General features: G+C 38.0%; 2 protein-coding genes across 4 annotated transcripts in view; both read left to right on the top strand.

The window, feature by feature from the left end:
- The window catches only part of prkg1a (protein kinase cGMP-dependent 1a), a 60392-nt gene extending 53646 nt beyond the window's left edge, over positions 1-6746 (top strand). For all 3 annotated transcript variants that reach the window (XM_060872452.1, XM_060872453.1, XM_060872451.1), the window contains 2 exons: positions 209-275; positions 3841-6746. In XM_060872452.1, the coding sequence (XP_060728435.1) occupies positions 209-275; positions 3841-3939 (166 nt within the window). In that variant the 3' untranslated portion in view covers positions 3940-6746. The remainder of the gene's footprint in view (positions 1-208; positions 276-3840) is intronic.
- Positions 6747-8007: 1261 nt separating this feature from the next.
- Positions 8008-10857, top strand: dkk1a (dickkopf WNT signaling pathway inhibitor 1a). The gene is made up of 4 exons (XM_060871374.1): positions 8008-8400; positions 8490-8625; positions 8728-8910; positions 9015-10857. Exons 1-4 carry the CDS (start codon positions 8209-8211, stop codon positions 9320-9322), a joined length of 819 nt encoding a protein of 272 aa, XP_060727357.1. The 5' UTR covers positions 8008-8208; the 3' UTR covers positions 9323-10857.
- The last annotated feature ends 2673 nt before the right edge of the window (positions 10858-13530 follow it).

Here is a 13530-nt window from a genome sequence, read left to right as displayed (position 1 = left end):
ATAAATTTTACAGTAATTTAATTAGCAGCAGGTTTGGGAATAAAGTAATGTAAGAAATAATAATAAACACACTATAAACATATTTATAGTAAAGTAGTGAAATATCTTAAGGCAAATCTTAAGGAGTTATTCAGCAATGTACTGGATTTTTTAAAAAAAATTAAACATTCATTCAGCTCCTTTAGTGCTTATGATTGTGTTTGTACAGGTGGTTTGAAGGCTTTAACTGGGACGGATTAAGGAAGGGAACGCTCACACCTCCAATCATCCCTACTGTAAGTGTAGAACTGCATACTCATACTTAAAATACCACATAAAATTCTACAAGCATAAAATTCCACAGGTTTATCTGAATTTGGTCCCACTTTATATTAAGGGGGCTTTTACACTGTTTGTTTAATCCAAATCACAGCACGGTTTGCATGAAAAATTGGTAATGTGCAAAACTGTCATACAGACCAGGAAGCACACACATGGTACTGAATCCGAAACCCAATTCCTCAACTCTTGGGTCCGTGTACTTTGCGTCTGCACTTGTTCAGATAGCGAGTTAACCCGTGCATGTGTTTTAGCTGATGACGTTCTAAAACACAATGATTAGCTGAGGGGGAACTCTGTGGGACACAGAAGAGACGATAATAACAATAATATGGTGAGGGATGTGTTCATGTGGGTTTGTGATGATGTTAGATAAACGTAAATACACCAGGGTTTGATAGAATCAAATGAGTCTTATACCAGACCAATGCTGGAATGCCACCACAAACAATCACAGTGTGAAAACCATCTAAATGTGTCTAATAACAGTGTAGTGATTACTCTAAATGGTGGCAGTAATACCGGTGGATCTTCTGTAAATATAATTTAGCAGCTTCAGCTTTGATTTGTGTGACTGTTACAGTTTCTGCTAGCTTTTAATAACATTTTCTTTCTGGTTGTGGAAATATCCAAATACTAACTCCACAGAAACTGGACTTATTTTAAACTGCACAGAAATGTGGACATAGGTAGAGTATAAGTATATTGTCGCTTTCGGGCGGAATCCTCGTATCTCCAAAACCATTATTTTTCAGGAAATAAAAAAAAACGCCGTATTTTTTTGAGTTATTAAACATTGTATCGTTAAAGTTGTTATTATACCTTATATTGCTATCATATACTGTTGTGTACAAACATTAACACAACATTTTCCCAAAGTCACGTTTTATCGGAGATACAAGCTTTATGACTTGGGAGCAGGGAGATACGAGATTATGCTGTCATTGATAAGAATGGTACGGACACAGACGTCGCTGCTGCCAGCAGTGTTCAATAAAGTCTGCGGTCACGTTGAGCCTTTTGACAAGAGAAAAGGCTTCAATAGTTAACCAAAGCTAATGACTGTAGTTACATATATCTTCCTAAACTCTATTTTAAAAGTGATGCAATACAAAACACGATAAGCTGATTAGGCTGTCTAATAGGTGGAAATTAGTCTAATCTGCTCGCAAACTTACCTTCGTGGCTCACGGGTTTCTTTCTGCACAGAAGCATTACAGCTATCGATTTTTAACAAAACAGACAGTGTTTTACATGCACAGTGCCAAGAGAGGCATTGTCTATAAGTAGGCTGACTTAAAGTCAGTAAAATAATAATAAAAACAATAATTTAATAGTGGTATCCAAAACATTCAATTTAATTCAAATATTATATTATAAAAAAACATTTTAAAACGTCAATGAACATGTATAATAAGCAGTAATAAATAGATATTTAAAATACATCAATAACACAGATAAACATCAATAAAATCATAGTTAAAGGGATAGTTCACCCAAAAAATAAAATTAATAAAGTTCAAATTATCGTTTTACTACGTTATACAGCATGTTTGCGTATAATAATGAGGTAAAAAGCCAGCCAGCTTGCTTAAAGTGATGAGCATGACGGCAAAGGCAGCTACTTTTTGAACATAACGGTTTGCCTTGACATTGTAAGATACAATCCTATCTTATCTGCAATGCACAGGGTTTAGTCCGCGTTGCAGTGGATTGTCTTGTGCTAAATTCTTGTTGTCCTCAGACGAGCACCAGAACTAGCGGGGGTCAAGATTTTTTTTTCTTTGAGCCCCACGAAAATCACTTTAGATATCACTTTAAGACGTGTTGATTCGTTGCGACTTTAATCTTGAGGAGAAATATGCCGCGCAGCTCTCCCGCGGAGTGAAGAAGAGGTGTAGTTATGAGATTTCTCAGACAGTTGAAGTGTCCAGTGGAGTTAAGAGATTTGCGTTCAAGCTATTTTCAAGACTTTAGATTGATTAATAACTTGTAAAAATAACAGACCCATGTGGGGACTGACCAATAGCATCGAATATGAAATTGACCAAATTTGGACATACGAGGTTTCCGCCCGACAGCGACGATATAGAGCATACAGATTTCTATTCCTCCAGCTGATTTTGTTGGTTTTGCTTGCTTTATCTAGCGCCTGCAAGAAAGCAGATTAACCAGCAAGTACCGTTAACACAGTTTGCTTGATCTTTTATTGGCAAACACACACTAGCAAAACACAACAACAGACTTGGTGGTTAGCTGCAAAACTGCTAAAAGAGGGAAAACCAGCAGGTGGTAACAAAACCCTACTGTGCTTCTGCTGAACAGTAAACAAAGATCACATATCAGTGTGTCTGTCTAGGAATTTCAGGCACAGATAAACCTATAAACACCAAGTCTGTTGTTATGTAGCTTAAAGAAAGGCATGTACCATGCAGCTGGGGAGGCTCACAGGGATGGAAATGAGCAAACACTGCACTAATGCTAGGTTCACTCATCCAGTAACAAAGCAACCAGAGTTTGTTCATTTTCAATGGCAGCTGGCAACTTTTTCTGATATTATGGATAGCAGCTGATGATGACTAGATGTAGCCATGTCCAGTAATGTGACAAATTTGAGAATAGTTTAACTTTATGGAAATATGAAGTGACAGATGCAGCAACTACCAATGAGAGTGAAGAAAGTAGCGCACATGCAATCTGTGGCAATGAGCAGGCACTGGTTCTACTTCATCTCTTATGATATGGCAAGTATATACACTGATCATTTTATATACAAACTCCAAATCTCCCTCTAGAATGTTTCATTTTAATGGGAAGACAAGACGAGAAATACCAGAGGCGTTATCCATTGATAAACATTATTACTACGGCAACTAGTAAACTTGCAAAGATAAAATTGCTGTTTGTGTAAATGTAGCTTACAATGTATGCTACTGACAATAGGAGGTACGGTGGCCAAGAAGTGCAAAACAAATTAACAAATCCGAAAATACATTAACAAATCCGAAAACAAATTAACAAATCCGAAAACACATTAACAAATCCGAAAACAAATTAACAAATCCGAAAACAAATTAACAAATCCGAAAACACATTAACAAATCCGAAAACACATTAACAAATCCGAAAACAAATTAACAAATCCAAAAACAAATTAACAAATCCGAAAACAAATTAACAAATCCGAAAACACATTAACAAATCCAAAAACAAATTAACAAATCCAAAAACAAATTAACAAATCCGAAAACACATTAACAAATCCAAAAACAAATTAACAAATCCAAAAACAAATTAACAAATCCGAAAACACATTAACAAATCCGAAAACAAATTAAGTTTGTTTAAGTAAGTTTTCGGATTTGTTAATTTGTTTTTGGATTTGTTAATTTGTTTTGCACTTCTCGGCCACTGTAAGGATGTCATAAGATATTAAATTAGTATTCTGTATTATACATTTGTAGTTGCATGCATAGTTTGCTAGGACAAGCTTTTACAACCTGCTCTATGCTATACTCCCAGGTCACATCAGCTACAGACACAAGCAACTTTGACAGCTTTCCTGAGGACAATGAGGACCCTCCTCCTGATGATAACTCTGGCTGGGATATAGATTTCTAAATCTGGACACTACAAGCAAATCCACACCAAACTAAAGACCTGTTCCACTGTTGCCTGGAACAGAGCTGCTTCTTTTCGGACAGGCTGCATTAAAAACTGCTTGAAGAGAAAGAAAGAAAGAAAGAAAGAAAGAGAGAGAGAGAGAGAGAGAGAGAGAGAGAGAGAGAGAGAGAGAGAGAGAGAACAGACCAATTCGAGGGAAAGAAAAACAATTAACTTTTTTGGTCTTGCAGGAGAGGAATTAAAGTCCCCGTGGATTTATGGTACACTGGACTGCATATACATCAGTCCTAATGACAAAGGGGGGCAGGGTAATATATTCATATTGTGTGTGTGTGTGTGTGTGTGTGTGTGTGTGTGTGTTTGTGTGTGTGTGTGTGTGTGCGCGCGCGCGCGCCTGCCACAAGCCCATCTTCACAAAGGATATTGTGGATATGTTGTAGCAGGTTGTGACCTCAACTGTTTGCTTTTACTCCGTGATTGGAAAGTCTTTTCTAACTCTTGTGCAGACTATTCAGTACAGTGTGCTGCACAAAACTAAATTCAAACACTACACATAAAGGTCAGGAATCTGGGTGTCCAGACAGGCCTGTAAGTTATGATTATAGGTTATTCCAAAACATGTACATATTAATATATTACCCTAAAATGTTATGCTTTAGCTGATGAGGCAGACAGCTGTATAATAATGTAAGAAATACATTATTACATTATTGTTGAGTAAAAGTTAAGGTTGAATGGTTTGTGATGTAACCAGCCTGTTTATCACAGCTCCCAGTCTGCCTCAGATTCTTGACATTATTAATATAATGTGCCCAAGAAGCTCACTGAATTTAGGTAATCGGTTTTGTTTATAATATGATACAGCCTGTTATGCTGTGTTCACATTACAAGGTTGAAGCTGGCCCAGGTTTTTTTTTTTTTTTACTTAAATGTGGCATAAATCTATTTCTTTGATATTTTTAGCTTATTGCATATTACCTTAAATCATAAAAATACAAAAAGTCAGATTCTTTTAAAAATATTTAAAAAAAAAAAATTCTTTTAAAGGTATTTAACATTATGCATGCACACTTCACTGCTGTCTCTGCTCTCACACCCACACACCTGTAAACACAGACGTGCCAGTACGAGACGGGGAAAAGCGCAAAAGCTATGCAGCAGGACATTTTCTGCCTTCTTAATCTTATCATGAACAGCCAACAAGCTGCCTGTTGAGCACATGAGCAAATAAACTTTGTGCTGATTTGATTGCCTTGATAATGATGGATTGTCAAAAATATTTAGTTTATGTTTACAGAGCATGATGATCATTATTGGGTCGGAAAAAGGTGTGTGAGTGCTTCAGGGTCTGATTACATTAATGACAGACACGGGTCACTAACTTACGAATGTGAGCCATCAAAGCTGATCAGACCTAAGCAAATAAAAAATGGAATTGAGCAATAAGTCTTGTAATGTGAACACAGCTGTAAGGCAAGGCTGAAGTGAGACATAATTGTTTGTCACCAGTAACCACTGTGATCAGGCAGGTTTTTAACAGACCTCTGAAGTGAGCTTTGAGGAATTGAGCTTTTAACAGCCTCATATCTGGGTGCATCTACTGATATGATCAAATAGCTTTAGATGAATTCAGGTGTTTCACAGATACAACATTTTACTTTAAAATGTGCTGACCATAAAAAGAAACAGTGCCTTAAGTCAATGGCATCCTAATCCTCTCTATTGATCTGTGTGCTGCACCAAAGCCTCAACGCTCACCATAACAACACAACAATTTCCTCTAATACTGCAAGCATATTTTAGACAATCTATAGTGAAAAGTCACTTACCTTTTTTAACTTAATCTGCACACAGCTTGACACTGTGAAATTGGACAGAGACACAGAATTACATGTTGCTAAGGCATGATAATACCGATGCCTCAGTATTTTTATGTGGCTTGACCGGCAGCATAGATGAAAACTAATAGCACTGCATTTTCTGTTTCATCCTGTTTGTGAATTTGTACTGAGCTCCAGTAATCAATGCTGAATATTATACCATATAGCATACCATGTCTTACGAAGCTGCATTGAAGTGCCCTCCTCATCCAAGTCCTCCCTTCTCTACTTACTGATCTGACATAGTCACTGCAACTAATCCAAGAGGAGACGGCAATCATGATTTGCAGTAAATTGCATCTAATGCCTACTATACAGCCCAAAATGGACACAATATAAAACTAGGACATTATTTATCTTTTTTTTTTTTTTTTTTTTGGTTTCTTTGGTTGTTTTGACTCCAGTGTTTGGCAAGGACATGATTCATCTGTTAAATATCAGCAGTGTAATTTCTACGTCCTTGAAAATGTTCCAGCCCTGTATAAGAATAATAAACATTTCTTGATTTGCATAAAGATTTGTTGTAATATTGTACATGTTCATCACATTAATTGTAAAGCTGTTCAGCCCTAGCAGGCATTAGCAATGGTATTGAAAAACATTAATATATAATGCCTTAGATTATACAATATTTGACATTTCTTCATGTAGTAAAAGAACCAGTCTTAAGTGTCTTAACTCTTTCAAATGCCTTTACTGTCCAAATCTGCACCACATTTTTTTCTTTCTTTCTTTCTTTCTTTCTTTCTTTCTTTCTTTCTTTCTTTCTTTCTTTCTTTCTTTCCTTTTTTCTGAGTGGCGTGAATTTTTTGCCAAAATGTTTATTTTATATGACTGTATTCTGAGGTCCTTGTAGTGCATTGCCACTTGGAGAGTGGCTGCTGTTAACTTTATAAAGCTGAAATAAAGTCAAATTACTTTTAATCGTTGATGTAGCCCTGTCTCTGTCTTTAGTGTAGCTTATTATTTTACGCCAACAGAGGGCGCCAGACTATTAAAAATCAGGGATTTCTTTACCAACCTTAAGAATTCCACAGTTCTACATAGTGTGGTTAGTTTTGTTGTGTGTTTGTTTTTTTATTTCTGAAGGGCTTGGTAATACACTGGTGTGTTGAATAAAATGTGTTCAAAGCAGGTAAAACTATATATGCACTTCAAATGTGAGAACTTCTACTAATTAAAATTTGGTGACAAACTATCAGAAGTTTAATATCTGAATTCCCTGTACATTTCCCATGAAAAAAGTACACCAAAACCTTTCCCCATGCAATAGTAGTCAGATGGTATTTTAGTATTTTTATTTACACAATACAGAGTTTATGCAGGTTAGAGATGACCGAAGACAAATTTAGATATCAGAAACTAGATAGATAGATTAAACAGACAGACCTACAGATCTACAGACAGGTAGATAGATAGATAGATAGATAGATAGATAGATAGATAGATAGATAGATAGATAGATAGATAGATACATATATAGATAGATTATATAATAAAACCAGATTGAGGTAATATCAAATGAAATCTCTGAGCAGTAGAGGAAAGACAAACTACTGTGAACAATGTTGTTCTTTCAGCCAACAATACCCTCAGCACTACCATCTTGTGCTTTGAGCCTCTGATTGTGGGATCTCCAGCAGAAAAGCCTGAAGGCACAGCTGAATGAAAGCATGAAGAAGTTCTAATCATCTTCTATTCTTGACATTCTATAGAAGTCAGGTTGCTCTCGGGTCAGCAAGCATCAGCTACACATTCAGTCTCTGAGAGTCATACCTGCTGGAGCAATAATATAGAATAAATGTGTGTCTGTGTTTTGACCTAAATTATAAATTAAACACGTACAATTGTTTTTTCATGAATTGCTGTAATGAATGTCCAGAGCAGCACCAAACATAACGCACATACGAATGGTTAAGTTAATACCTCCTAGATGTTTAAGGGCAGGAAATGTAGAGTTTAATGATAGCCTTTAAACCCCGCTTTAAGACATGCATCCTAGTCTGTGCGTTTGTTTGGAAGGTGTAGGTTATTGTGACAGAGAACAAAGAGAGAGAAGGGGGAGAGGGGGGGAGAGAGAGATGAGAGAGAGAGAGAGAGAGAGAGAGAGAGAGAGAGAGAGAGAGAGAGATCGTATCTTATGAATTGTCAGTGCTCTGGCCTCATTACCCTACACACAGCGAGGCGGGGCGGGTGTACACAAAGTGCACGTGTATAAAGCTCATGCCACTCTGCTGCTCTGCACACACGTTTTGTCGGACACTCGGAGGCATCATCATCATCATCATCATCATCCTCCTCCCGGACACCGATCGTCCACTCACACGGCTTGATTTTTTCCCGCGGCTACTTTGAACACACCGGAGGAATTAACTCCGTTTAGGATATGACCATGAGGCCCCTCTGTTTGTCTGCATTCGTAGCTGTGCATCTCGCTATATGCATCGCTGATGCCGGAACGTCTTCCCGGAACTCTATCAAGAACCTGCAGCCTGGAGCAGCGGGAAGTCCAGCTGAGCCGGTGAGCGCGAGCCCGCACGTGCCAAAGACAGAGCCGGCAGCCGGAGTGCGCACAGTGGTACGTTAGTATTTTACTTTCATTTCTTTTCACTCACAATCTAAGATGTAGTAAAAGTAATGTCATTTGATTGCCCCCTCCACCGTCAGCCTCAGGGCTGTAGCGGGGTTTCTCTGTGCGGTGCTGCTGAGTTCTGTTCCCGTGGGACCTGTCAGCCGTGCCGCAAACGCAGGAAGAGATGCGCTCGAGACTCCATGTGCTGCACAGGAAACCGCTGCATTAACGGTGAGAATTGTAACGAACTGTCCCTGAAGGTCAAAAACATGACAATACATAGTTTGGTGCTATGAAAACTGTTAGTGTGATCCGACTTGCGCTCACTTGCAGGTGTTTGCCAAGCAGATGAAGTAAACGCCACTCAGTCTGTCAGCACTACAATTAGCACTAAGCAGGGTACCGAGGTTCAAGGAAATCCTACAAGCGATTTAGGTGACCAAAACAAGACAGTGGTGACACAGGAGGCTAAAAATACAACTGTCATCTCTCCAAGACCACCTGATCTACTGAAAGGTATGCACTTCGCTTTTCTCTGAAACTGCTTAAGAAATTGCACACATGTTCTTCTCGTCTTGTAATTACATCACCAATCCCATTCTTTCTCTTGTGTCTGACAGGTCTTGAAGGGGAGTCGTGTCTGAGGTCCTCAGACTGCTCCAAGGGTCTGTGCTGCGCTCGCCACTTCTGGTCACGTATCTGTAAGCCAGTGCTGACTGAGGGCCAGGTGTGCACGCGTCACCACCGCAAAGACACTCACGGCCTGGAGCTCTTCCAGCGTTGCGACTGCGATCAGGGCTTGGTGTGCCGGGCCAAGAAAGAACAAGGGTCAAAAAAGCAGCAACAGAATATACAGCAGCAAGAGCAGCAGCAACAGCAACAGCCACGCAAAAACAACAGAAACCTCCACATATGCCAGCTACACTGAGGCAGCAGGACTTTTTATTTTTTATTTATGACAACTGGCTTATAATATGCCCAAACTCACACACATGCATATTCACACACATACACATACATTCAATATCACATGTGCATGCATGGACAAATGCAGAAGGGATACAGAAAACTGACTCCGGGAAAGGATGCTCCACTAAAAGGATTGATCATATTTTGCAGATGGATGCAGAAAAAGCACACTGTGTGGAAGACTGAATGCAGGACTCTGCTACTGAAGACAGATATTCCTTTTATTTCTTATCAGAGTCTTTACAAAGGCAGAAAGATGCTTCCCTTTATAAGGGAACTATAAATATATTTGCAGTAAATTACTGTATTGTACGTGGCACTTAACTGAACTTATCAATTCTGTAACAGTAGTATGAGACCAGGTGCTGCATGACACTATGCTAATAATGTAAATATGCAAATGATATGATTTATATTGTTATTTAGTGTGATATCAAAACCCTATTTTTATTTTAAACTTAATTAAGATATCGCTTTTATTAAAACTATTACAGTTTGATCCAGAAATAAAACACTGATTCTTTGGCCTTTTCCAGAGCCAACGAGAACCTATGCTAGATTTCACATAAATTGCTGTAAAGTTGAAAAGTTAACCCCTTAAATTCCCAGGACTCATCAACGTCTCTAGACTTTCCTCACCCTTGTATCTACAGACCTTTTGCTAATACTTTGACCATATTGTTTAGAAATAGCTAGGAAAAGATAAACAATGCTAAAGAGTACTGAGAAATAGTACTGGGTAATATGCTGAAAGTTTAAGGGGATGCTTAAATAAAATAATTGTTTTTACCAAGAGAAAACGTCTGCTATGTGACCTAAAGCAGAATGTCTTGCATTATGTTCTGATTTTACATGAGAACTGGACAAATATACAGTTATTATAGTTTGTCCACACTGGGGAAAAAACTCTTATTTAAATTTCTTAAAGTTCTTATTATAATTAATGCACAAGAGTCATTCATGGGGGAAAACACCACACATTTAGCAATAAGTTTAATCTTTATGAATCTAAACATTTTTAGCTACTAATCAGTACTGCACAGATCATTCGCCCATATACACAAAATACATCTTTATATAAGAATGCCCTCCTTAAATTCCCGGGATTTTCTTATGACAAAGCATTTCAGTAGGATAAAGGAACGGACTTTGACTTGTCTATTTATAACATTTGCGTTCTCACATTATACACAGATGTCCTGACACTCTCTTGTCCATTTGGAAGCCAACCAGGCCTTAAGGCAGGAAATGAGCTCCATACTATAATATTCCCAGCATGCCTGGGAAATGGGATGAGGTTTTCATGTTGGTCTCCAAAACTGTTTTCTCCAAACATAACACCTTGTATTTTTAACAAAAGCTCTACTCACACAACATTTCTCCAGTAGCACTGTGGAATATCTGTCACAATTAATACTGAGTGGTTTATGCCATGATATCTACTCATATAAACATCCCACTTTGTAGACTCATTCAGACATTATATAAAAGTGCAAGATCCTCAGCTGAAACAATGTGTTTCTTTGTCATTTGTTTGTGCATTCTGTGGTGTGCTCTTGCATTAAACATTGTCCCAATGGTGCTATTTTCTGTTCTAAGTGTAGACTATACTAAGTTCTTCGAAATCCTTTTCTAACCATTTACAGTCTTAGGAGCCTCAACAACTTCTTCTCTTCTCTTCTCTTCTCTTCTCTTCTCTTCTCTTCTCTTCTCTTCTCTTCTCTTCTCTTCTCTTCTCTTCTCTTCTCTTCTCTTCTCTTCTCTTCTCTTCTCTTCTCTTGAAATCTCTGTTGATGGGGTTGTATTAAACAGAATTCAGTTTTAAATACCAGGTAGTCAAAATTGTGTTTTATATGTCAGTGGCGTCCAAACCCACATCTGGCCGGAAAGTTTTTAAGAGGTCATTATCATTATTTCATACTTTTTACTATTCATATTTAATAATGATATAGCAATGAAAAAAAAGTCCATTCAATAAGTAGGAAGTGTTATTATTGTGATGTGGATGATTCCATTAAAAAAAACATTCATGTAAATATCCACTTTGTGATCCAGACTTATTGTCTAGCCAATTTATATTAGCTGCTAACCTGACTTTAGAAAAGAGAGTCTACATTATTTAAATGTATGAAATTTGTATCAACCTGTTTTTTTTTTTTCAAATTCAGATGGTGTTCATACATTTCAGAGCAATAAAATACAAGTCTTTGCTACAGCATAAAATTTTACTGAGGTAGGGCCAGGGTGTTCATCCTGAAGTTCTACAATGCAGTCTTGTGGCTTATCCATCTTTAACCACACACAAATAGCTCAAGCTCTAAACACATTGAGCAGCATGAGAAAGATTATTGATCGTTTTTTTTTTTTTGCACATGCTGAATTGATTGATGTATAGAACACAGTTATTGGCAGAAGAAGAGGAGAAATGATTTCTAACAAGTACTTTGAAAGTCTAGAAAATTGAAAGGACAAAAAAGCACATTCTTTTTTTGCTTGGAAATGGGTTAGGGTTAGGGAAAAAAAGGGTTAAAATATACTCAAGTAAATAGCTATTTCATCAATACATTACTAAAGATCAGTAACAAAAAATAATTTCTCAAGTTTTAACCCACACTGTGTTTAACCCACTCAATTTGTTTCAGTTTTAACACTGCAGTTCATGAGGCCTAGCTTTCACCTAAACAGTGTATCTTCCCATCTGTCACGTCCCACACGATCCTAAATTCATACATTCAATTGTATCTCAGCACTTCATATTGGTTCCTAAATTTATTCACTATAGACTTTCAGTCCTGAAGGTGTTTTGATTGTCACACCTTGAATAAGGTATGCAGTGGAAAAAATCCCTCAAACAAATTGGTAGCACTGGGTTTGATCATTATCACCTAAAACAAACCCATGCACTCATTCAGCACAATGAACCCGTCTTAAAATATTCTGCACTGAAATAGAAGAAACTGCTTTAAATAGCTTATCATGTTGCATGGTCTTACACAACATTTCCCCTGAGAATTGCTTGCCTTTGGCCCCAAGGAGGAAGTCATCATGTCAGATAAACAGGTTGCTGAGAGTGTTCTGATTGTGACATGTAATCCCTTGGACTGCCATCTCTAGTTTGATGGGAAAAAACACCCGACCACATGAAAGCTGAAACATGGCAAAACAGCAGGAAACTACAAAGCCAACAGAAGGATAGAAAATAAAAAGGGTCCAGAGGAAGTAGCAGGGGTTCAGCTGCAAGGACCTTCTCTTCCCTTCCTTTGGTGTGCCTTGGCTAACTTCTAATTAGTCCTGCACCCAGGCCCGGATTGCAGGTTAATCACAGAGATATCTTATCCTCTAATTACTTTATCATACCCCATTGCTGACATACAGGTAGCATGTTCAGCAAAGACTCTGAGCTAGGGTGGTGTTTGAGAAGTTTACGCTAAGGCTGTGACAGCAATTACTATATGCAATGGAAATAAAGTTAGGAGAATTATAGTGTAATTTTTCCCCTACTGTGTAATTTAATGTAGGCCTAACATGGAATAAAAAATATCTGCATTCCTTGTCAGAGTGTTCTTTTTTGGAACTGGAATTGAAGTTGTAGTAAACAACCACTGTGATGGGCAACCACATTAGCTTATGTGTAATCAATCAATTTAATGTTCATGTCGTAGTGTATTGCTAAAAACTTCTTGCCAAGGAAGGCACTGGGAGAATGAGACAATGCTGAATCTCTCAAAATCAAAGGGAGGAATTTGAAAAGCGCAACATTACAGTATTGCACTGTTGCATCTCCGTAAAATGCCAAGGCAAGATGTTTTGTTGGGCAAGATAAAAAAGTTTGAAAACAGTCACTGTGAAGTTTTCCATACACTTACACTCATACTGTAGGACCTCTTTCTCTCTCTCTCATTCTCTCTGGTGACAGACTGTGGCTTAAAATTACAGACATGCAGATCTCTGTTTAATGATGTCGGGCGTCACAGATTCGAGGGCTCGCTAAAATGGACTATTTTAACTGTGTGTGCAGAGACTAGAGGGGGAGACATGCGTCTAAGCGACACAGACACACACACACACACACACACACACACACACACACACACACACACACACACACACACACACACACACACAAATTATGATCAGGCGTCCACTTTCAGTGGTTGTACAAGGGCC

The sequence above is a fragment of the Tachysurus vachellii genome, chromosome 6 (assembly GCF_030014155.1).
Source record: "Tachysurus vachellii isolate PV-2020 chromosome 6, HZAU_Pvac_v1, whole genome shotgun sequence".
NCBI classification, from domain to species: Eukaryota; Metazoa; Chordata; class Actinopteri; order Siluriformes; family Bagridae; genus Tachysurus; species Tachysurus vachellii.
Note: the sequence above shows the minus strand (reverse complement) of the source record. Positions and strands in the feature narration are given on the sequence as shown.

What these genes read in the sequence shown, in the direction of transcription:
- dkk1a (XM_060871374.1), top strand. Translation starts at nt 8,209, where the DNA reads ATGACCATGAGGCCCCTCTGTTTGTCTGCATTCGTAGCTGTGCATCTC. An exon ending in CAGCCGGAGTGCGCACAGTG is followed by an intron (nt 8,401 to 8,489) that starts GTACGTTAGTAT and finishes CTCCACCGTCAG; the next exon opens with CCTCAGGGCTGTAGCGGGGT. An exon ending in ACCACCTGATCTACTGAAAG is followed by an intron (nt 8,911 to 9,014) that starts GTATGCACTTCG and finishes TGTGTCTGACAG; the next exon opens with GTCTTGAAGGGGAGTCGTGT.